The sequence below is a fragment of the Mesocricetus auratus genome, unplaced genomic scaffold (assembly GCF_017639785.1).
Source record: "Mesocricetus auratus isolate SY011 unplaced genomic scaffold, BCM_Maur_2.0 Super-Scaffold_100009, whole genome shotgun sequence".
Taxonomy (NCBI): domain Eukaryota; kingdom Metazoa; phylum Chordata; class Mammalia; order Rodentia; family Cricetidae; genus Mesocricetus; species Mesocricetus auratus.
Window position 1 is genome coordinate 14,014,465 of NW_024429193.1, and position 23,722 is coordinate 14,038,186.

Sequence of the window (23,722 nt, forward strand, 5' to 3'; positions counted from 1 at the left end):
GGGACCTCAAAGTTCCATATTTCTATTATCAGGTTTAATTTTCTTGTGACATAGGACTACTTCAGATCTATGCTAAAATTCTGTGTCAGAAGGGAATAAACCTGAATTTTAATGCCACTAGTCAACTAAATATATATGCATATATGTGTGTGTAGCATTTAAGTATTCTTTGTAATCTAAATCTTTGAGAAATCTGGAATGATTAAGTTTGAAATTGAATTGTAACTTCTAATTTTAGAGACACGTCATTGCTTGCTTGTCCTGATCTCATAAAGGCTCAGCCCCTTCCTTAGCTAACAGAGATCTAGAAGAACATGAATATTAGGATATTTAAACTTTCTTTCTCTTAATCTCTTTGTGCTTCTAGTAATTCTGGTGAATGTATCCTGATAATTGAAATTAGACTTTGAGACTCTATTAATAGAAAATAATCGCTAAAAAAATGGGTTTCCTGGCATTGTTCTAAGCACAGTATAATATATTTATTTGATATTTTGGTAAATCCTCACTTTTTTATATCTCTTAGAGTTTTGAGAACAGGGTATTGCTATTTAACATAACAATTGTATATTTAATAGTATAAATTCTGTTGTGCCCATTTTGAAAACAAGGAAATATCTGTGACCACACAGGTACCAAATCAAATGGAGATGTGTGTATTCAGAGACAGGAGTTCTTGTCTCCTTCCCACTCGGGATCTAATCTCATGTTAAACTGATTACGTGCTTTTCTTTCTGTGTGCTCTACTCTAACTCTGCTTAAAAATCTGGGCATAGTTTAAAAAGTAAAACTTTTGTTTTTGTTCCTCTGCAGGCAATGCCCTTATTAAATGTGGAGAAACACAGAAGCGAATTGGAACAGCTGACAGAGAGCTGATTCAAACATCAGCTTTAAATTTCCTCACGCCTCTAAGAAACTTCATAGAAGGGGATTACAAAACAATCACAGTGAGTTGGAAATACTCCATTTGTCACATAATTTAGCCATGCTTACTTTTTAATAGATAATCTAGCCTCTTAGTAGTGGTAATGTTGCAGATTAAAACACTTGCATATTCTAAACAAGTACATACTCTTCAGAACACAAACTAAACCTCATGAAAGGACTGTTGCTAACATAATCCCTAGTTTTTAATCCCACATTGTTAATATGCCTGTACATTGATTTTCATGCATTACCAACACTCAAATCTATGAAGAAATTCCTGTAACAATTATGAAAACAAAATATCATTATAGTATGCTTGCATGTTAATTTAAACTGGAGCTGGAAACCTACTAATTATTTTGGCTCCTATACTTTATCTGTATATCCCAAGAAGTGTTTTTGCTTTTAAAATGCTATTTATTGTATAAGCATTTATGTTGTCATGTTTCTTTCTAAACTTAATCTGTTAGTCCATAAAGCTTGTCTTACTGCTGACAAAAAAGGAAGCTTTAAGGGATATTTTTCTTTAAGACTTACTCAGTACTACTCATTGTTGTACATACAACTTCAAACTTTAATTTGCATATTCTATACTACAGAATGTCCTGGGAAGTTTCAGTATGCTCAACCATGGCTTTATCTCTGTATACAGAAGTAGTTTAGGCTTGGCCTAAATTGATAACTAAGGAAGATACTAGCTTATGCCAAGACTATGGCTCAGTAGTATTGCTTGATGAAGTCTGGGGTTCATTCCCATCCATTAAAAAATCATAACATATCAGATGGGTGAAATCTAATATATAAAATACAAAGATTAAGGAAACAGACCCTTATTACAGTTAGCATTATACTAACTGTTTTGGAGTAGTTGGGTTACATTTGGTGTTGTGGCATATTAAAAACAGCCTGCCCAGTCTGTAAGGGAGATCACATAGGACTTTGCAGGCCATGTCCTGGGCCTCCCGAAGAGTCTGAAAGAGCTTCTTAGCCTAGCCACCTCCAACACTAGGCCAAATGGCTCTTGGTTGTGGAAGCTGAAGTGCATTGTGGGATGACTAACAGCATCCTAGGTCTGCCTGGTAAGTGCTATTAACACCCTTGTGACAGCTGAAGGTAGTGCCAAATGTTCTCCAGAGGGAATCCTGGTGGGAGGGAAACATGGGAAGATATTAAAACTAACACACCTTTGTTTCTGGGATTCAAAATCTGGAATGTTTTAAAGTAATTTTAAAGAGGCAGGGGGGAGGAGTGTCGGGTATAATATGCTGGTAATCGTAGCATTAGGGGAGCAGAGGCAGGGGGATTGCCACAGTTGAGGGCCAGTCTGGTCTGGTCCACATAGTGAGTATCCTGTATCAAACAGAAAGGAAGGACACCTGTCAGGCCACGGCCTCTCTTGAACTGGCACACTGCTCCATGCAGAATGAGTCCTCAGATGGGGATGGCTTATGCATTTTAGCCTCCTTAGCTTTACTTTGTTCTTTTTGATTATTTATAGAAAGAAAGAAAACTATTACAGAATAAGAGACTGGATTTGGATGCTGCAAAAACAAGACTTAAAAAGGCAAAAGCTGCAGAAACTAAAAGTTCAGTAAGTAGTATATATTTATCTGTTTCTAATAGAAAAACATTTCAGCTTAATAACTTGAAAGACTGAAGTATTTTACTAGTACATCATGCAAATACAGAGTACAGAATAGAGTATGGCAGCATTCGGGATGTGGTTTTTGTTTTGAAACAGATTGATCAGAACTAAATACATCCAAATCGATACAAAATAGTCATTATCAAGAGGTGTTAATCACCAAAACTGAGGTAGGGCCTACAGCTGCACTGGCTAGTATGCTTTTTTAAAAGATTATTATAATGGGAAATGGTAAAATATTTAATTAAGATGAAAGTGAATCAAGTTTGAGAATATTTGTCTATGGCTTAAAAAGTAAGTAATTTTCTTTAGATATCTATCTCAAAATAAATAGAGGAATTGTCACCAAGAATAGTTACAAAACATTAAATAATGTTAGCATGGTTTCCCAGGTAGCTTTTTCGAAGAGGAAGAAACCCATAATATGGATAAATAAATTCTGGTATATTTTTAGAAAACCATCCCCTAAAATAGTTTTTGTCTAACTTTTATTAAAAGGCTTTAGTTTTAACTAAATCTAATAGATATGCTGTCTATATTTTCAGTCTGTTGTGTACAGTACTTGAGTTAGATTTGAATTGTAACAGTTTGAAAATACTATAACATAAACAAGAATGAGATGTTAGAGGAAGCTAGCATTTTAATTAGAGCATATGGATGTGTTTTGTTAAGAGACATAATATCTGGACTCCCCACCACAGCCACAGTCATTTCATAATGCGCATGTAACTAGAATGGCTAGTGATAATGTATACATTTCTATGGTGAAGGAAAGGCTAAAAATTATTATATCATGAAGTTGATACTTTGTATTATCTACTGCTGGGGAAGGGCTAGCTTCGATAAGATACTAACTGCCAATCACTTTCATTTTCACTTCTCAGATTATCATGACATCATTATCTCAGTGTGGTTTTCATTAAACATTATCCGTAATATTAAAATTTACAAAAGAATGTTGTAGATGGCATGAGACCCTAAATTAGTTTGCTGGTTTCTAGTTGTTAAGGAAAGTGATTTAGTATGATTTTACTTTTAAGATACTAATTTTATAGTCAGGAAAATACTAACAAGGATCATTGGGAAAATTATCAAAAGAAAAACTTGGATGTTGATGGCTGTGGAATAAGAATAACATTGCCAGGTTCCAGTACAGATGTTTAATTACCAACCATTATGGTGATGGTCTGTTTTCCAACCTAGGAAAGTGCCAGGAAGCACACAGACCTAACTCTAACTGCCCTTTGATTGTACTGACATAGTGTAGCACCACTACTAGGATGCACAGGAACTAAATCTGGTCACCTTCGGAAAAACGATTCTTCTTGATACATCTGGAAAAGTTGGCAATTGATACAGCCATGAAAATTCATGCTCAAAATTAAAAGATGATGCAGGTGGTATATCCCAGCAATTTATGTAAAGGTTTTTAGGATTACTACACAATACAAACAAAACTTAATGTGTTGCTAAAAATAAAAATACTAGTCCAGACAAAAATTCTGTTTTTATTCCTTCTCTGCATGACTCGTTCTTCAGACATTATTGCCGTAGTTTGAATTACTTTTGGCCTGTCTTTCAAGTTCATGAAATCGATAGTCTGCTGGGAGTTTAGTTTTGCTGGGGTTTTTTTTTTTTCTTTCTTTCTGATACATCTCTTGGTTTTGAGTTGGCAAGTTAAGAGGGTATTTCTTACCCTAGATATTGTTTCATTTCACTGTTTTGTTTATGTGGATTTTTTTTTTTGTGACTACCCATTACTGTTCTAGTCAGGTTTGGGAGCGAGGTTTATCCCTACTTGCTAAAATAACTTCATTTACTGTTTTCCTGGTCTCATTCTTTAAATTCTCTTTGTATTGAACACTAATTTTGTGAAATGTGCTCTATTATGAACTTCATTAATAGTGCAAAATTTCTGTCACCCTCAGTTCACAAATTATTAGATTAAACTTTTTGATGATTTAACCCTATCATTTAAAAAACGTTTTTAATCTACCTATATCCAGTCTTGACTAATTTCTGTTTTGTGGTGTAGTATGTTGAGGTAAGACATTATGTCAGAGAGGCAAGAAAAAAACTTGAATTGGTGCATTTAAATTATATTTGGTAATCTAATCATATTATCTTTTTTAAAATTTTGTTTAATGAGAAAAAAAGTTGTTTTTAATGTTAGAGCCTTTAAAAGCATCTGAGAGAAGAAGATCCTTCATATAATTCACATAGTGTATGTTCTCTCTGTGAACATAAGCTGTGCCTCCGCCGCAATCTAAACCTTTACCCTACAATCCCAGTAGGCTAGAGCACTGTTCTGTAACCGTAACTTTACCTGCACACATTGGCATTTTCAGTTTTGAGAAATACAGGGACTGCATGCCCTCACACTCTGAGGAAGGTCTGACTGAGAACTGAAACAGAGAATGGTTAGAGGTGCCAAAAATTCAGACTAGAAAGGAGCTTTAAATAGGAAGCTTGTTGGTATGAAGTAGGCGTTCATAAATGAAATTTTAGTTGTGTTAGTTAATTTGTAATTTTGAAAGAGGTTTGTTTCCCCCAAACAAGTCTGATCAGAAATTAAGTATCAGCTGGCTTTTGTTTTGAAAATTCTGCGATGGGTAGGCACCATTACATGAACTATGTAGAAAAGCAATGGTCTGTTGTGCTGTTGAGAATGTGCTGTGTGTGCAGATGTAATCCTTGCGGTGTGCTCATAGGTATAATGTGTTCTTTGTCTCTCACCTGTGCACTAAGCAACTGAACTCCGCCCGGCTTGAAGGAGATAACATTATGGTAAATTTCTCTTACATGCTCAACTTCCTGCATGTAAAATGGCTGAAGGTTTGTTGGCCTACTGTGTTTTCTACATCTTCAGTAAAATGCCTTCTCTTGCTATTAGCTGCATATAGAAATCAAATAGCTGAAGTTTAAGCATTGATTATATCCAGGCTAAAAATATTAGTTGAAGTGATACTGAAACTTGAAGAACCACGAGATTTGTTGGTCATGCCAAAACAGATTTTAAAGTCATAGGTGTGTAACGCTCTTTTACATCTAGTAAAGGTGGTAGTTTAGTGGTAGTTTAACAATGAAAGCTAACGCCGGGCGGTGGTGGCGCACGCCTTTAATCCCAGCACTCGGGAGGCAGAGGCAGGCGGATCTCTGTGAGTTCGAGGCTAGGCTGGAACAACAACCTCCAAAACAATACAGAGAAACCCTGTCGCGAAAAAACAAAAAACAAACAAACAAAAAAAGCAATGAAAGCTAACAAAATTTGCCTTACTTGGAAAACAGTAAAAGTATACAAATTGACTTCGTTTTTGTTGTTGTTGTTGTTGTTTTACCATATTGTTGTTGAAATCCAATATAGAATTATTTTGTCTGCCATTCCAGATGAGACAGATTGCAGTGACCAGGCCTATTCCATATCCAGTGCTAACTCCCTTAAATAACTCCCAGGAATAAAAGAATACAAATTGTTTATAGTAGCTAATGTACATAGTTAGCTCAAACTGAAGAAAGTTTTGAGATGCTAGGTTTGTTGGTTTGTGTTTTTACCTTAATTAAATAAAATTATATGAATATAAAAAACAGTTAATTCATGTTAGCCTCTAGCAATTGATAGTCCTTGGGGCTGGGCACATGCTTGCCTGAGTTTGGATTCCCCAGCACCCATATAAAAAAATCCATGAATTTCAGTGCCTGTCTATAACCCCAGCACTGGAAGTACAGGTAGAGACAGGAAGATCCCTGGAGCCAGTTGGTAAGCTCCCAGTGCAGTAAGAGCCCAGGCCAAAGAGTAAGCCGGAGAGCAATGGAGGAGGACACCTAAAGTCCAGTCTCCGCCTCTCCATGTATGGGCCACTGCCACCGCTGCTACCCCCAACACACACGCACACACACACGAGCACATATACCAAACACACAAAGAATTAATAATTCTTGGAATTATATTCTGAATAAATTGCTGCCATTTAAAGTGGCAAGAAATCAATAGTCTACTTAACAATTAATGGGTCATTGATTGATTGCTTTTATTCTATTAGCATTGAACTCAAACCAGGAAAAATAAACCTGACATTTGGTATTTGCCTTTGTTTCCAACTTTTAATTTTTGAAGTCCTGGCTAAATAACAGCTTTCATTATATAGCAAGAGAATGTATTTATTTATTTCCATTGTCTTATCTATAGGTAATTGACTATTTCAGTCATTTTTAATTTTATATAAATCACAGGTTTCCTTTTGTTATGGTAAAAATATTCTAAACTATTAGCAAGGCTTTACTTGATTATTAAAAGCATTTGTTTTGTAGCTGGTTATCATCTACTTACAATAAGATTTTTAACTAGCAATCTTAAATTTACTATATTTCAAATTTTTTCTCCCTAGAAATAGTTTCATCAGTAACACTCAGTGTCTATATATCCTTGTTTTGTTTTTATTTTCTAAAATTTTAGAATTTATTCCTCAAAGTTAGAAATCATGTAGTTCAAACCTCTCATTTTACATGAGAGACTGCAGGTTCTCTATGAAAGCTCAGGCATTCTCAATTTGAGAAAGCTGTTACTCTTATTTGTAGAGTTATCATAAGATTTTAAAGTTGGTATTGTTGATACATGTAAGAGGCAGTTCATAATATATTCAGCTATATTGATTTAGATTACTACTGTGTTCACTTGGTAAGGGGGAGAAGTATGCCATTTAAACTAAACTGTATTTTTCTATACTAAGTTGTAGGAAATGTGTAACTCCAACTTTATTTCATGCTCTATATTTCTCTCTAATTTTTAATGCTGGCTAGATTTGGGCAGAGGAAGTGACAAAAGTAAGTAAAATTTTAAACTACAAAATTGACATTCAGTAAACATTAAATGAGCACCAGCCTTGGAGCTCTGACAATATGGCCTATGTTACAGATCTTTTAAAATCTGAAAATTAAGGAAATTATCAAGTGTGTTTACTAATAGCAGTCCATACAGCATTAGAATTGCATTCCACAGGGGCTGTGTACACCATGAGGAATCCTAGAGAGCAGGTGAGCAAGTGGTACTCACACAGTGTGTGCAGAAGACAGGTGAAATACTTGATTTATTCCTTGACAGTTACTTTAAAAGTAAAGGACACCAAATGTTATGACCTCCTGTCTTCAGAGAATTGGGTTTCAGGGAAGTAAAGGTGGGCCTCTTGAGCCCCAAAATGAAATTTCTGTCACATTAGTAGAATATACCTGTAAAATGTATAGTTTATAGCTACATAAGCCAGCCTAGAAAATGTTTGTAGTCAACGTCATAATTACAATTTCATCATTGTGCGATATGACAAGTACATCATTTGCTTTTTGTCTTCTCCCTTAGTGTCATACTGCTACTTGTAAAAGCCATCTGTCTGCTTGTCTTGTTGTTAGTGGTCCCTCTGCCTCTGTTACCATTGCTCACTTTCTCTTGGCTGGGAAATCAAGTTTTTAACTCAAGGAAATTGTGATTTTTTTTTAGTGTAGATTCATTTCAAATGTTATTTTAGGTCTTCAGATATTTGTCATTTACTTGCCATTCTCAAGCTTACCAAAGTCTGCATTCCAATTTAAGATAATGTTAGTAATTAAGGATAGGTACTGACTGTGGCCTCAGATATTTAAATAGCTTGGTAAGCCTTAACTTTTATTTTATCACTTATGGAATTGCTGATTCTACAGTGTGCTTCATGCATAGTTTGTTGAGCTATTGATTGTGTTGTTTGGCTGTGCAATGTGAAATGCTTGATTTAAGGTCTCGTCTTGCTGTGTGGAATCTTAACCTAGTGTGGTCCCATCCCTCCAACAGGAAAAGATGGCAGACCAACATGTGAGGGAATATAAGTTGAACCATGAAATCAGGGTATAAGATACCATGACCAAAAGCAACCTAAGGTAGAAAGTTTATTTTGGCTTATGGTTCCAGAGGGAGCGTCCATCATGTCAGGGAAGGCAAGACATGGCAACGGGAGCAGGAAACTGACTGACTGTATCTTCCATCTTTATCCATTCATAGGAAACAGAAAGAGATAACAGGAAGTGGGGCGAGGCTGGAGGCTTGCCTAGCCCACCCACAGTGTTTGCATATGGGTAACCACATGTTAGAGAGTCGGTCAACTGTGATGATTTCCAGTAGTGAAGTTAAGCTCATTGTTTCAAATAGGCTGTGAAGTTTTATTTTTCCTCCTCATTTTCTTACCACCTACTTCTAACCAAAGTTTTGAGATATTAATGCTTAGTGTATTTAGGTTTGCTTAATTTTTCATGTTCTAGCACTAAACAGAAGCCAGTAGTGCTACCTACTTCTCATTTCCAAAGCCAGAGTATTTATACCCTGTAAATCAGGATGTTAGAGCACTTCCTTTTTCCTTAGAATCTGTGCACCAGCACAGCACTGAAGACCAGTGTAACTGATAGAAAAACTTTTAAACCCTAATCTTAATAATGATGGTAATGACATGCTTTAGAAGAGATTACAAAAGAAAGTTAACTTTGTGGGACAACCAAGGACTGTCTTAGCAACAAGTGTTCGGGAACTAAAGGTGAGAGGTGGGGATCCTGGCTTTACTCTTGTAGTCTTTGATTTGAAATTGAAGACTGTTGTTAACTTTAAGTACAAAAAAGAGCACACAGTAATTTGGAGTTTTTGAAAGTAATATTGTTTTATAAAACTGTGGTACTCAGTATTTTGTAAAATACTTCAGCAAAATACTAAAAAAGGTATTTGGGTATCTTGACTGTCATATGTCTTCAGACTATTCAGATTTGGTATGAGTCAAGTGTTGGTGAAGAATCAGTTCTGTTCATTGTGTTTGGTGACACAGATGGGTCTAGAAACTAAAAACCAGTTAAGACACACAAATACACACACAATTAGGGAATCATCAAATTCTTATTTGGAGTATATTGGGATTTGGAGAGGTAGGTCTGTGTAAAGTGAACTAAATTTCTAACAAGATCCTTAAAGTATTTTTTAACTTAAGTCTGAACAGGAATTGCGAATAACTCAAAGTGAATTTGATCGTCAGGCAGAGATTACCCGACTTCTGCTGGAGGGAATCAGCAGTACCCACGTGAGTGTTAAATCATCCTGAACAAAAGACGCTGAGACGGCACTTAGACAGCTAAGGAGGAGTTTGTGAAGTTAAAGGCACCCTGAGCTACATAACAGACAGTTATCAGTCAAGGGAAAGTTTAAAGTGTGAGATTTTGAAGGGATCTGAAGAAATACTTAAATTTTCTCTTACATTTCATCACTCACTTTTTTCCCCCATTTCATAAATCCTCATGTTGGTTCTTCTTGACTAAACTAAGTTTGTCAATGTATTGTTCACCAGTAATTAGTCTTAAGAAGCCTGATGGGAATGTGAACATTAGTAAGCTTTACAGTAGGGTAATACAGATGACCTCCTTCACAACAGTGTTATCCTTGTTCTGCCTTGACTTGCGCCTCTTGAAGAACTGAGAACTGACTAACTTTTCCATTCCAGGCCCATCATCTCCGCTGTCTGAATGACTTCGTGGAAGCTCAGATGACTTACTATGCACAGTGTTACCAGTACATGTTAGACCTCCAAAAACAATTGGGAAGGTAGCCATTTCCTTTCCTATATGAAAGTCATGATGGGGAGAGTGGGTAAGCACGAGACACACAAGCATGAGGACCTGAATAAGTCCCAGCACTGTGACAGCAAGATGGTAGAAAGAGACAAGATGAGCCCTGCTTCCCGGGCCAGGCAGCACAGGCTAGCAGGGACACAGGGAGGACATTAGAGAAGAAAAATGAGTAACAACAAAGCCTGACACACGAGGGGAAATGCTGGGATAAAGCTCATTTCTTTGCACAGTAACTAAGCAAGACATGATTTTTTTAGTCCTGATGAAAGAAGTTCAGATGTTTTATGTGAGGCTGGTGACATGGCCAGCGGGTAAAGTTCCTGCTGCCAGGCCTGATGCCTGAGTTCAGTTCCCAGGACCCACAGGAGAGAACTGGCATCTGAAAAGTGTCCTCTGACCTTAGCATGCCCACCGTCACACACATACATGCGCTCACCACAGAAAAATAGATAAAACTTAATTAAAAACAAAGATTTTTGTACATAATCCAGTAGCTGGGTGAGAATGAAAGAGTTAAGGATTTTATTAGCTTGTACACAATAATTTTTTTTTAATTATCAGACTTCAGAGGTTACGTCTTTAGCCTTCCTAGCACAAATCTGTTACAGACATGAGAAGATAATTAGGGGAATAGTTTCTAGTGCCATACAAAGAAAATGATAGATATATTGAGACTAAACTTTTCTTTTACTACTGAATATGTTTTGCTATTGGTTGAAGAAGATAGATACAGCTACATTATTTTGTTGCCTTAAAGGTAAGCTGATTCATTAATTGGTTAATTTTGGAATAGTCTGAAGACCTCAAGTCCCTTACATAATTATTTCAAGGATGATAATATTCTTTAAAGCAAAGGAGTATATAAAGTCCATACTTAAATCATTTAATTATCAAATATTTATTTAATACCTGCCTTAAGTCCCCATATATATCCTGGAGTTACATCAGCAAACAAAACAAGCTAGGGTACTTGCCTTGTTGGAGCTCACATTGTAAGGTAACATTGGAAACCGTATGAATTCTAAGTAGAGTACTAGCCAGAGGAAGACAAGCTAGGTAAAATGTAGAGAGAGGGAGCAGGTTGTTGTGAGGACATCTACTTATGGCCCAGCTGCAACTAGCTGAGTTTCCCAGGTAGAGTTATTTTAGTGGAAGTCATCTAGATGAAGAACAAGGCAAGGGTGAATATTGTAATCAGGATGCAGAAGAAAGAGAAGCAGGAAGTTGGGTAATTGACAATACTTCATTCTAGTGAGCATAGTGTTTTAGTGGAGAAAGGAGTTGTTTGTAAGACTAGAGGAATTGACAGGGTTGCACCATGAATGGCCTTAGAAGTAAACCATAAAAAGGAGTTTGGCATTGGAAAGACTCACTGCAGTGTTCATTCTGCAAAGTTATCCTTCAGATAAAATTGTGATGTTACCAAAGTTAGATAACATCACAAAGCTAATTTTAGATCTTCAAAATAAACGGTGGCCTATTATTTTTAGATCTGGTAGCCTGCCTGGTTTACATTTGTACATTCTTAGTGTTTTGTTAGTAGTATGCATATCCAAAGACAACCCGAGAAACCCTAACACTTTTCGCACCGTACCCTGACACTCTGGAAGTGCAGCAGATGAGTCGTGCTTGTTAACCATTCATATTTAATTCTCTTAAAGCCACCAAGTCCTTGGCACTCAGCCATTCAAACAAAGCTTCATCTCTGGTACTCAGGTGAAGCACCATTCAAAGTAAAGCCAACACTGTTCTGGTGATGACTGGCCATCCTGCCTCTCTGCCAAGAACATATGACTGCTAAGGACGAGTGACAGGAGTGGGAGAAATGTTAATAGCCCTTTCGTTTATTTCAAGACAGCTTGGCTGTCATGGTATATGTCTGAAATCCCAGCACTCAGGCTCAGGCAGGAGGCTAGCCTGGTCTACATAGTAAAACACTTTATCTTTTTTTTTGTTGTTTAAGCTTTTATATGCAGATCTTAACAATAACAAATAACAAAGCATCCATGTCACACTAACCAACCCAAAAGCTGTTTCTGGAGAGTAGAGCCATTTTGTAATAGGATTGTTGCTATTAGTCGCTGGATAACATCTCTTACTTCTGTAGGGCTTAAGTTGTACTCAGATATTTTCCATACACCTCATGTGTGTTATTCATAGACTTTGTAGTCCTAGCCACCACACAAGATGGACACTGTTAGTGCATAGTATTCACAGAAGGAAACAAGTGTCAGGCACAGAGGTAACCATCTTTTAATTAACTCCAGTGATTTGGTGTTATTAGTTATTAATTTCTATAGGTCTATTTTTAAATGTTAAAGTTTAGAAATGTGGGTGTCACCTTTCAGAGCTTTCTTTTGATAAAGATACATGTCAGGGCATTGTGCCAAGGTGGTCAGTTAGAGAAGGACAGTAGAGTCTTAATCATGTCACAGATGGTTAAGTCAGTAAGACAGTAGAGTCTTAATCATGTCACAGATTGTTAAATCAGTAGACAGGGGGTTGAACAGTGGGTGGGGCTTATTACTTGAGAGACTGAAAAGAATTGTGACAGCAAGTTGAGGTGAATTTCCCAGTAGTTCTTTTGTTAAGAACAGAAAGGCAGCAGCCAAAGGAGAAAAGAGGATCTACAATTTCTTTAAATTTAGAGACAACAGTGGGTTTGCAGGCTGATGGCAGTGATAAAATACACTGAGAACATGCGATGGTACTGGACGGAGGAAAGGCTCACTAGAGAAATCTCCAAGTCTCGGTTCAGAGTCCTGAAAAGGGGATTACCCTCAAATATAGGCAGCATCCATAGTAAGAGTAGATGTCACTTTCCTCATTCTTCTTCATTGAAAGAAGCCAGTGTATCAGCCAAGTGGAGAACTGCTGGCATTTGAAGGTAAATAAGAGGATATAAAATGATCAACAGAAGTGAATTGCCTAGGCCTGATATATAATTGCCAGGCAGCATTGTGGGCCCATTTAAGGGGTTCTACTCATAAATGTAAGACAAAGCAACAAAGATTTTTCTTTTTCTCCTGACACACTGGATATATTAATATTGACACTATGACTGAGTTCCAGGACAGGGTCCAACACAGAGAAACCCTATCTCAAAAAACTAAAAAAAATAAAATAAAATAAAAATGTTTTAAACGAGAAGGTCTGGAGAGTTGCTTAGAGAAGAATGGGAATGAGGAACATAGGATCCCTCTGCTGTGCATCTCTAGATTCAGCTGTAAGAGCAGTGTAGGAGACAAACATGGCTTAAGAAAATAAAAGTAGTACAGGATGTTGCTGGTGGCTGACTGATTCCTAGATGGCATGGTGGTCATAAGGAGAGTTTTATCAGGTTATAAAGATGACTCAATGGTTAAGAACTTGCTCTTAAGGGAACCTAAGTTCAATTCTCACCACCCATATGGTACCTCACAAGCAAATGTAACCTTAGTTCCAGGGAAACCAACAGGAGTGTGTGGTGCACATACATATAATGCAAAATAAGTAACTCTAAAAAAGTTTTAAGAACAATGTTATTTTTCCAGAGGCATGAAATTCTTATAGTTTACCAAACAAATGGCCTTGTATATTTTAATGGATAGATTGACTAAAGCGTAAATATGGGGCAGGGTGTATAACTCCGTAGGAGAGCATCTCTTAGCATGCATGGCCTAGTGTTTTAATAGACTATTGCTGAACAAGTCTTAAAATGCATTGGGAGCTGCTGGGCAGGGATGGCACATGCCTTTATTTCCAGCACTTTGGAGGTGGAGGCAGGCAGATTTTAGTGAGTTCAAGACCAGCCTGGTCTACAAAGCAAGTTCAGGATGGCCAGGACTGTTACATAGAGAAACCCTGTCTCAGGAAAACCAAAAAAGAAAAGAAATGCATTGGAAGCTACCCTGCTTCACTTGTTTAAAATAGGGCTTTTATTTTTTTCTTTTAAAGTAATAGAAAAATCAACTCGTGAAATTTTCTGTTTTCCTATTATCTTATATTTCATCATTATTGTCAATGATAATAAATTAACTTGAACGTTTTAATCTCTTAGTCTGTGTGCCTCTTAAAGTAATTATGACATCAGTTTATCTTGTGTCTTGAGCTTAAAGTAGCAATGTTGAGCATGTTAGTACATACTTGTTACTTAACTGATAGGAAAATGTGATATATTGATTTCATGACAAAGCTCAGGCAACCAAATGTTTCCCAAAAATTAAGAAAACTTAATTTTTACAATACTACCTACTGTTTAGCTTTTCTTTGTTTTTATTTATTTTGTTTCCTCACAGAGAGAGAAATTAATATCACATACATACACACGCACACGCACGCACGTGGCGTATATTTATATTTTCTCAGCAGCATTTAAGAAAAAATATCCACACACATATACCCCAGGAAGGAATGTCAGCCAAAATGTTCTTTAAAGCAAACCTTCAAGGATTTTATATTTGAGTGCCACCCAAGAAGAAAGAGGAAGACAAACTCACACTTCCTTGCTGAAGTATTAGTGTCTCTAAATCTTTCCAGTGGGGAAGTTGGTCAACAGTGCCATCAAGTGGTGACAGTGAGTAATTTAATCACTTGAAAATAGATAATTGAGGGTTTGTTTTTTTTGTTTTTGTTTGTTTTCCAACAGTTTTCCATCCAATTATCTTTCTAACAACAATCAGACTTCTGGAACACCTGTGCCATCTGCTTTATCAAACGCCATTGGTCCTTCTGCTATGGCTTCAACGGGTAACCTAGTACTCACCTCTCCTTCCAACCTCAATGACCGTAAGGAATCAAGCGGCTGCAGGAGGGCCAGGGTGCTCTATGACTATGACGCTGCAAACAGTACTGAACTGTCACTTCTGGCTGATGAGGTGAGTCGATCACACACAGACACATGCAGTCTGATAGTAGGACAAAATGTAAGCTTCTCATTACTAACTTAGACATCATTTATTATGAATGCTTCATGAATCCCACTTGTTAATATGGACACTTAAAATTCTGTTTTACATAGAGAAACATAAATAATGTTTTAAATGTTTATGTATACAAGTTCTGCCTATGTTTAAAACTGCCACTGATAAAATCATAAGTTTTCATCTAAATGTAAATTTTCAACTAAATGGATGTTTAAAACTCTTAAATAATGAAAGCTTAAACATATTTAATATAAATTTGATTTGTTTGATATATGCTTATTTTTTATATAGTTAATAATTGGAAATATTATATTTTGTAGGTAATCACTGTGTTCAGTGTCGTTGGAATGGATTCAGACTGGCTAATGGGGGAGAGAGGAAATCAGAAAGGCAAGGTGCCAATTACCTACTTAGAACTTCTCAATTAAATAGGGAAACTATGAACGATTACCTATCATGACACCATATTTATATACAGTAACTCTAAAGCAGGCTTAAGTATCTTTCATGTTCATGTCATAAGGGACTGAAAAGGAAAAATTACAAGCCATCAGAAACTGGCATTTCTGCCAGTAAAATTGCATGGTTAATACTTCATTACAGAATTTATGTTAGAGATTTCATGACAAGAATGTTTTCTTACACAGTTCTCTTTCTACTGAGGTTTCACTAACAAGCAACTTCTACTTTTGAGCCCCAATTTAAAAACAAAAGGATTGTTTTCTACTGAATTTTTCATTAACAGCAAGCTTTTTCTTTTATGCAAAATAAATTTACTGTGCATGATTCTAGTGACTCATTTTTTAGGTATAATAGCCAAAGAATAAAGTAAAAACTCATTTTTACCTTGTTGCCCAATAGGAATTAGATGACTTAAATACTGTGCTTAAGTAGGGTCTCTTGGCTTTGCAGTTTTTTGTTTGGTTTGGTTTGGGTTTGTTAATTTTTAAAACACTATGGATAGTTTCTTTTAAACCTAAGTCCTTGAAAAGTTGTTGTTAAGGTTGCAGAACACTGGGGACAAATTTATTCACTAAGAATAGTCATAAGATTTTTCAGTTGGCACAATTTGATGCATAATCAGAATTGCATCCATTAAGAACATACTACACTACAGTAATGATTTGTTATTGAACAAGTGTGTGCAAAAATAAGGATTAGTGCAATAGCATTAATTATGGGGTAAGTCATATGCAATGAATGTAGTTTATCTTCATCTGAGTCTCTAGTTATGAAGTACACCCTCTGGAAATTACTAAGGACACATTTGAAGCCAGAGAATTGATACGAGGATCATGCTATACATCAGCAATAATTTCTCTAAATTGCTAGTTGAGAAATTCTTCTGTCAGGTATTCAGTTCTCATCCCTCCATCCATTCATCCAAAAGACATTTGTTGAGAACCAGCTACTTTATTGATCCAACCAAGGGTGCTACTATAAACAAGATGCTCCTAAAGAAGACAAAAATAATAACCTCTAACAGAACTAATATTATGATTAAAGAAATAGGAAGTATTGTATTAGGAGTCACCTAATTCATATCTAAGAAGTCAGAAGTAAACAGGTAAAAAGAAAAAGATGTACTGGATCTTTGAAGCAAGAGAGCTTAAGTTTGTTTAGATTAGCTTAACAGTAAAGTTCAAAAGTGTAGTGCATTTAGTCAGAGATTCTAGAAGTGTAAACTTTTCAACTCCAAGAAGGTGATGTTTAAATGGCATTTTTAAGCATCCATTCGTTTTAAGCGCGCTTATGAGCTCAGTAAATGTAGAGATAGTTCTTGGTCCCAGCTTTACCAGCCCCTTTGTTCCTATGCTGTCAGACACACTCTTCTGCAGTCTTATCGTTGTGTAAAGCTCTGACTCCAGCTGCACACTGAACGAAGCCCAGAGCTGCTCAAGGCGGCTTCTGTTCTGGGGGTCAAGTGAGGAAAGCATCTGTAGTACCGTCTGCTATTCTTGTCCAAATCTAGGTTTGAGGGACTAGAAAAATTTGCTTTAGTTCAGCAAGTTAGGTTTTGGGGAAATAGAACAATACAGGAGAAAATATTAATATGGAGTGAATCAATCCTGAGTTCATATGCAGCCTTCCTCACATTGCACTCCTTGGATTTCAACTCAGATTTATAACTGCCATTTTGTAAAGGTAAAAAGGGGGTAATAAGTATGCCACCTATAGGAGACTTCCACAAGTATTACTTTTTGTCTTTCGCTCCTAAGCAAAGACCTGGCATATAGTAAACATTTTATAAACACGGATGCCCTTTCCCAGTCCCTGTAGCTAGTCCACCTTGCTGTGTAGGCTTTGTGACTGGACTAGAAGAACATCTTACACTGTGCGTATTCCTGTCCAGTCCACTCTCCACCCACTGTAAACCCAGCCAGATCCAGCTCTCCCCACTGCACTCAGTGTGAGCTCTGTAGCAGGTCCTGTGACTTTCCACCCGGAGTATGGTTCTCCAGGCAGCACAGCGCTCCCTCCCATAGGATTCATATGGAGGCTTTAAAGGATGAAGGGTCCTTGTCCTTTGTCCACCACAAATCTGCCATATTCTGTAGGCATGGTCTTTTATTTTGTTGTTGTTTTAATGAGGTTTTATTGTTTGGCTGGATGTTTTGTTTAATTTTAGTTTTTGCTGAGGTAAAGGTCCAAGGGGATTGTTAAGCATAGAAGAAGGCTCTTGGGAAGCCCATTAATTCATGGTGCAATTCAGAGTTACTTAAATAAACCCTTGGCCCCTGAGCATAATCCAGTAGCACAGTAATGAATGAAGGGCGCATATACTCATGGAACAGTAAACAAGGCGGTATTTTAGGCTCTCCACAAAGTGAAAAAGAAATGGATTTTATCCACCTTTGCCCTTAAAGGATGTAACCCACAAGGTTTGTAGTTAAAACATTTTCATGGTGCTAATAAACAAATTCATACTACAGATGAAGTTCCTGAATGAGAGTGTATCTCAGTCTGTGGAACAAGGAGAGTAGAGCCACAGCCCCAGTGTGCTACAGTGTTAGCCTTCAGGTAACAGGACAAAGGGAAGCTAGTGTAGCAGGGAAAGATGGCAGGATGGGACAGGAGACTTGTATATGCAGTCTCAAGAATGCCACACTTTGCTGATATGCAGTCCCTGAAAATCCACTTTCTAATCTCCCCAATACCTGAAACTTTGAAATGAGTTGCCTAGCTGCAGAAGCCAGAGTGAAAAGCTGTCCAGGAGAGTGCCGACAGGCAGCTGTGCTCAGGCCCTCCTTCCCTTCACGAGACTATGAAGCTAAGCAAAGTGCCACGCTTGTCCTACTCTGTCCTTTTGAGGACAAGACCTCAAACCAGCAGTGTCAGCATCGCCTGGAAACTTGTTGAAAATGCTACTTGCTGTTTTCAAATATTCTTATTTATACTTTTGTCTACATGGGCCTGTGGAATTAGTAGTGTTTATCTGCCATGTGAAAGCTTTTTAAATATTTTAAGACAAAAAAGGAATTTTACTTTATTATGTTCTATGTAATTATATTGTGTTTGTAATTTATTTATTTAGCATGTACTTTTCACTCTAGAATGTAGCCTTTCTAAGTGAGAGACTTTAATTCTGTTAATTATAAATTGCTCTTAGCACACAGCCTGACTCTTAGTATGTGCTCAATAAATACATGTTGGGTAAAAGGAAAAAACCTGCTAATACTGATGTCTTCCCCCACAAGACCTGCTGAGCTCAATTCTGGAAGCAGAGTCCCCCAGTTGTACAGTAAGCCATCTGTGTGACCCTGCTGCAGTTGTGCTGAGAAGCGCTGCAGAACTAGCAGCCAGCCCTCCACCCTCAGGCACCTGCAGTTTGACATCGTGACAATTTCCCCTGCCTTCTGAAGCCTTACCACCCTCTAACGGGTTGACACACCTTCAGATCAGTCTTGGAAGTGGGTAAGAAGGTGGAAGGATGATTTAGTGTCAGTAAGGAAAGTATTACTTAGAATGCCATTTAAGGTCTATAGAAATGTGGACCCACTGTCTAAAGCAGCAGTTCTCAACATGACCCTTTCACAGTGGTTGCCTAGAGACATCTACATACCAGATTTTACATTATGATTCATAACAGTACAAAATTGCTGTTATGAGGTAGCAATGAAAATAACTTTATGGTTGGGGTCATCACACCATGAGGAACTGTATTAAAGGGTCACAGCATTAGGAAAGTTGAGAACCACTGGTCTAAAGAATGATGAGCTCTAACCACCATATTTCCACACAGTGCCTTTGAACTGGTGTTTAGCATCAGAACACCCAGATAACCCAGTGAAGCAGTATAGACTAACGTATCTACATCACTGTACCTCAGGTTGCTAAGCTGTACTCTTATTCCTACATCAAAGTAGACTTTTTTAAAATTGTTAATACTTTTTTATTAACACAAGTCATAATATGCTGACAAAAGGAAAAATTTAGAGGTAAAAATACAAAAATGGCCTGCGATTCCACCATCTGAGGATAAGCACTGGGACAGGTGTGTAGCCTCCAGACTCTGTACCTTTAAAGATTTTTTTAATGGGATCAAATTGTACATGCTGTTTTGTAACTTTTTCACTCAACAGTACCATGACGACCTTGCTGTGTCATATGTATTTCTACATCTTTTTTAATGGCTGCATGGTATTTCTTCATATGTGCCACATTTTATTAAACTACTGTTGAATTTTTAGGTTTCCAGTTTTTCACTAATAAACTGCTTTGAAGAACATTGTGCCGCTAACCCTTTGTGTTCCTAGTTACTTCCACGAGTGCTATGAAGTGGGGTTGCTGGTAAACAAAATATACCAGTTTGCAAATGCTTCTGCCGCTGCCACCATGCCCCCAGAAGACATTTAGCACTGTGCTGTATCAGCACCGTATGAAGAGATGCTATAGATAGGGATGGGTATTGTGGAGCGGGGCATCCAACTGAATGTTTTTGTAGCTTTGGTTTTGAAAGAGACAGTTGAAAGTCAACAGTCATCCGTCTTCATTTTTTCTGTCTCTTCTGGCGTGGGCTTTGTGATACTTTGGAAATGTTTATACTGCTAACCTGCCTGAAGCTTCTATGCAGCCTCCTGGAAGTTACCACCGTCTTTAATTTTTGCCGAGGTGATAGGAAGAAGCAGTCTTAGACTGGAATCCTATGGTAGTTTTGAGACAGACTGGTGTTTTTGAAAACATCAAGTGTGCTTGGAAAGGTAGACAGTGTTGACTTTTCCCCTTGGTTGTCTGATGTTAGTCAGTAGACCTCTTAGAGGCCTCATCTCTAGAATGAAAGTAATCTGAACTAACTGTAGAACTGAAAACCAGATACATTATAGACAGAGCAGGTGATACCCAATTTGTAATAAATAACTAGCAGGGCTCCAAATAAGTGTATCAGAACAGTTACTATTGAAAATTAATTCTTCCTTGAAAGTTGTCTCAATGACTGAACATTGTCTTGTACGTTCTGTTGTACCTACAAAGTCTGATTATACATTCCTGGCTCATTTTGCCAGTCAAATGTTCAGACAAGTGACAAAGGGAGTGGCTAGGGGACACCCAGCATTGCCATGCTTTTGCAGCAGTGGGTTAGAGTAGCAATAAAAGGGAGGGAATTCATCAGCCTACTAAAACTTCTAACCGCTGCTGCCCTACTTTTGTGTTTTGGAAAGCTGGGCCTCTGAAGACTCCATTCAGTGCAGGTAACTTTAGTTGACAAATTCCAGAAGCATCTCTACAGATAAGAACACATAACTGATTAGTCTGTAGTGATAGAAAACTGTTCAGAAAAGTGGATGACTTTAGCTTTGGCAGCATTTCCAGAAAGGTACCTGTTCTAGGGTTAGAGCTGCAGTATAAAGCCCAGAGAAGCCACTCATTTTAACAGTTGAGTGAATCGCAGTACATTTAAATTAGCTTTCTGGTTTGTTATGAGCCAAACTGCTCAGCCAATGAGGGGTAATAAGAGAACTTTTACGGGGCCTGAAAAGAAGGGAAGCTGAAAGGAGGTTTATGAGGACAAGACAAATGACTGGTCAGGGCCTGGACTGATGATTCTAAGAGGCTTTTTTTTTTTTTATTAGAGCCTGCCACACACCGCATTTTAGAGCTACTGTGTCATTTCCTAGTGACATTTTCTGGACTGAGCGGTACCAGGTAGTTCCCAACGTAGTGTACTTAGATGCCTGTTGCCTTCTGTGTGTAATCTGTTCTAGCAGTTTCCTCCTGAAAACCGAATTTGCCCAGAGTAAATTCAACACTGTATAAAGATATTCTGGATTTTCTCTGGCAAAATTATATGAGCACAAATGCACTCATGCAAACACACACATCATTGTGGCACATGCTGCCTTAAATTACTTGCAAATTTAGCTGAATCTCAAGGACAAGGACTTTGTATCCCCAAGTAGCTAGTATACTCATAAATCTTTACAGTCTTCCAATTTACATAAAAGATCCACTGATTGTGTATAGGTACTATTAGGTCTACTTAGCTTTCATGACTAAATACAGTCAAAGCACACTTACTTTTTAAAGAGTAAACCCCACAATCCACATTCCCATTGGCTCACTTACTTTACATAACAGTAACTTAGTATAGAATGAACTTTGCTGGTTACATTTGAACTTCAGATTTACCATCAGTCACCTCGGTTGTTGGGATTGGGCTATTTTTGTTAATAAAGCTATTCTATGTACAATTACCTAAGTCTTTCTCCTCTTTGTTCTCACTCTCCTTATCTTCTCTGCATGATTCCCTTCTTTCAAAAATGTTAGGTGGGACACCACCACTTAGCAGGAGAAAATTAAACATCAAGCATCTGTTCAGTTGCCATTTGAAATTTCTAGGAGGCAAGTGTGACCAAGCTTCAGGTTGACCATTCACATGTGAAAGTCTGCCGTTGCTCAGCAAACAGCCCCTCAGGAGCACGCAGAGAGCACATGGACATTAGGTACATTAAGGCAGAATTGAAAACTGGAGTTGCCTTCACTGGGGAATGCAATTTACATTACACACCAAAGTTTTCACCACCGGAAGCTACAGTCAACACAGATGATTTCCATTTGCATCCCGAACCACACTGACAGCCTGCATTGGGCAAGTGGAAGAGGCCCTTGGGCTGCATATCTCCAGGGCCTCTGACATTTGCTTATGTCCACAAACCAGCCCTCCCCTGTACCCATCTCACACTCCTGCCCTGTGGCTGCTGCCAGTGAAGCTAGGGAATGAGCGGACAGTTGGTAAAGCTGAACACTGCCAGCCTCTAGCGTTCACTCTACAGAAAAGACTGTAGAAAGTGATTTTAGTGAGTGTTGTTGAAAATCAAGTTTCTGGTCAACACTCAAAATCTTTCCTTGGTTGCCTAGTAGCATCTTTTCTCTCTGATTAAAAAGTAATGGGATGGGGCTGGTAAAATATCTGTGTCAGCCTGAGGAGCCAGGTTTGAATCCCCAGAGTCACTCAGAGCCAACTGTGGTAGCAATCATCTGTAATCCCAGTGTTTCTGTGGTGAGATGGGAGGGGGAGACAGGCATCTCCTCATGAGCTCATGGGCCTACTAGCCTGCCGTATGCAGCAGACAACAAAATAAGACCTTGTCCCAAGGTGAAAGGTAAAATCCTCTGAGCTCCACATAGTCATTGTAATATGCCTCCATTCACACCTCCCATACAAAAACACATAAGCACATGTGCATATATTTATATATGCTTGTTTGTTTGGGATTTTGTTTTTGTTTTTCTCTTTTGGTTCTTTATTGTTTGCTCTTTTGGGGACCCACCACCCAGCTCCCAAATAAATCAGAGTCTTATAAGTGCCCAGTCTTGACTTGTTTCTAGCCAGCTTTTCTTAAATTATCCCATTTATCTTTTGCTCCTGGGCTTTTATGTTTTTCTATTTTATATACCTTTCCTTCCCTTTTTACACCATAGCTGAGTGGCTGATGCCCTCCTTCTTTTGCTCCTCAGTCTTCCAGATTTCTCTTCCCGTTTATTCTCTCTGCCTACCAGCCCCACCTTTCCTTTCTCCTGCCTAGCTATTGGCCGTTCAGCTATTTATTAAGCCAATCAGGTATTTTAGACAAAGTAACACAGCTTCAGAGTTAAACAAATGCAACATAAAAGAATGTAACACATCTTTGCATCATTAAACAAATGTTCCACAGCATAAACAAAAATAATATATCTTTAATATTCCACAGTGCCTACATATCACACACACACACACACACTCACACTCACACTAATGGAAGCCCTCTGCCATAGCAGTCTCAGTGACAGAGACCTGGCCCACACGTGGCTTCATACTGACTCCCTAGCCCACCCACCCATCCATACCCTCGCTCACTGCTGTATACCACACCAAGTGCCTAGTCTTACTGCCTCAGACTGGTGGAGGTCAGGGCATCAAGGTATGAAAGCCACATTTCTCCCTGTGCTCAACAAAAGGCTCTTACAAGTCAAGTACAGAAACCCTTAGATTTTACACACAAAGCTAATTTCTCCCAGGAGAGCACCTTCATCAGGATGGCTAGTAAAATACATAATACATCTACAAATCAATCCCACACCTAAGGTGCAAGGGAACATTGCAGAACAGGAAGTCTTAAGAGTCAGAGGATCAGGGAGTTTGCTG

General features: G+C 37.9%; 1 protein-coding gene across 4 annotated transcripts in view; it reads left to right on the plus strand.

The window, feature by feature from the left end:
- Nucleotides 1–23,722, plus strand: part of Sh3glb1 (SH3 domain containing GRB2 like, endophilin B1) — a 43,163-nt gene that overhangs the window by 11,224 nt on the left and 8,217 nt on the right. The window contains exons 4-11 of one of the 4 annotated variants that reach the window (XM_040751664.1): nt 814–947; nt 2,426–2,518; nt 5,321–5,407; nt 7,370–7,393; nt 9,562–9,651; nt 10,069–10,169; nt 14,823–15,051; nt 15,420–15,489. In XM_040751664.1, the coding sequence (XP_040607598.1) occupies nt 814–947; nt 2,426–2,518; nt 5,321–5,407; nt 7,370–7,393; nt 9,562–9,651; nt 10,069–10,169; nt 14,823–15,051; nt 15,420–15,489 (828 nt within the window). The remainder of the gene's footprint in view (nt 1–813; nt 948–2,425; nt 2,519–5,320; nt 5,408–7,369; nt 7,394–9,561; nt 9,652–10,068; nt 10,170–14,822; nt 15,052–15,419; nt 15,490–23,722) is intronic. The other 3 variants (XM_040751665.1, XM_040751666.1, XM_040751667.1) reach the window with 3 other exon arrangements.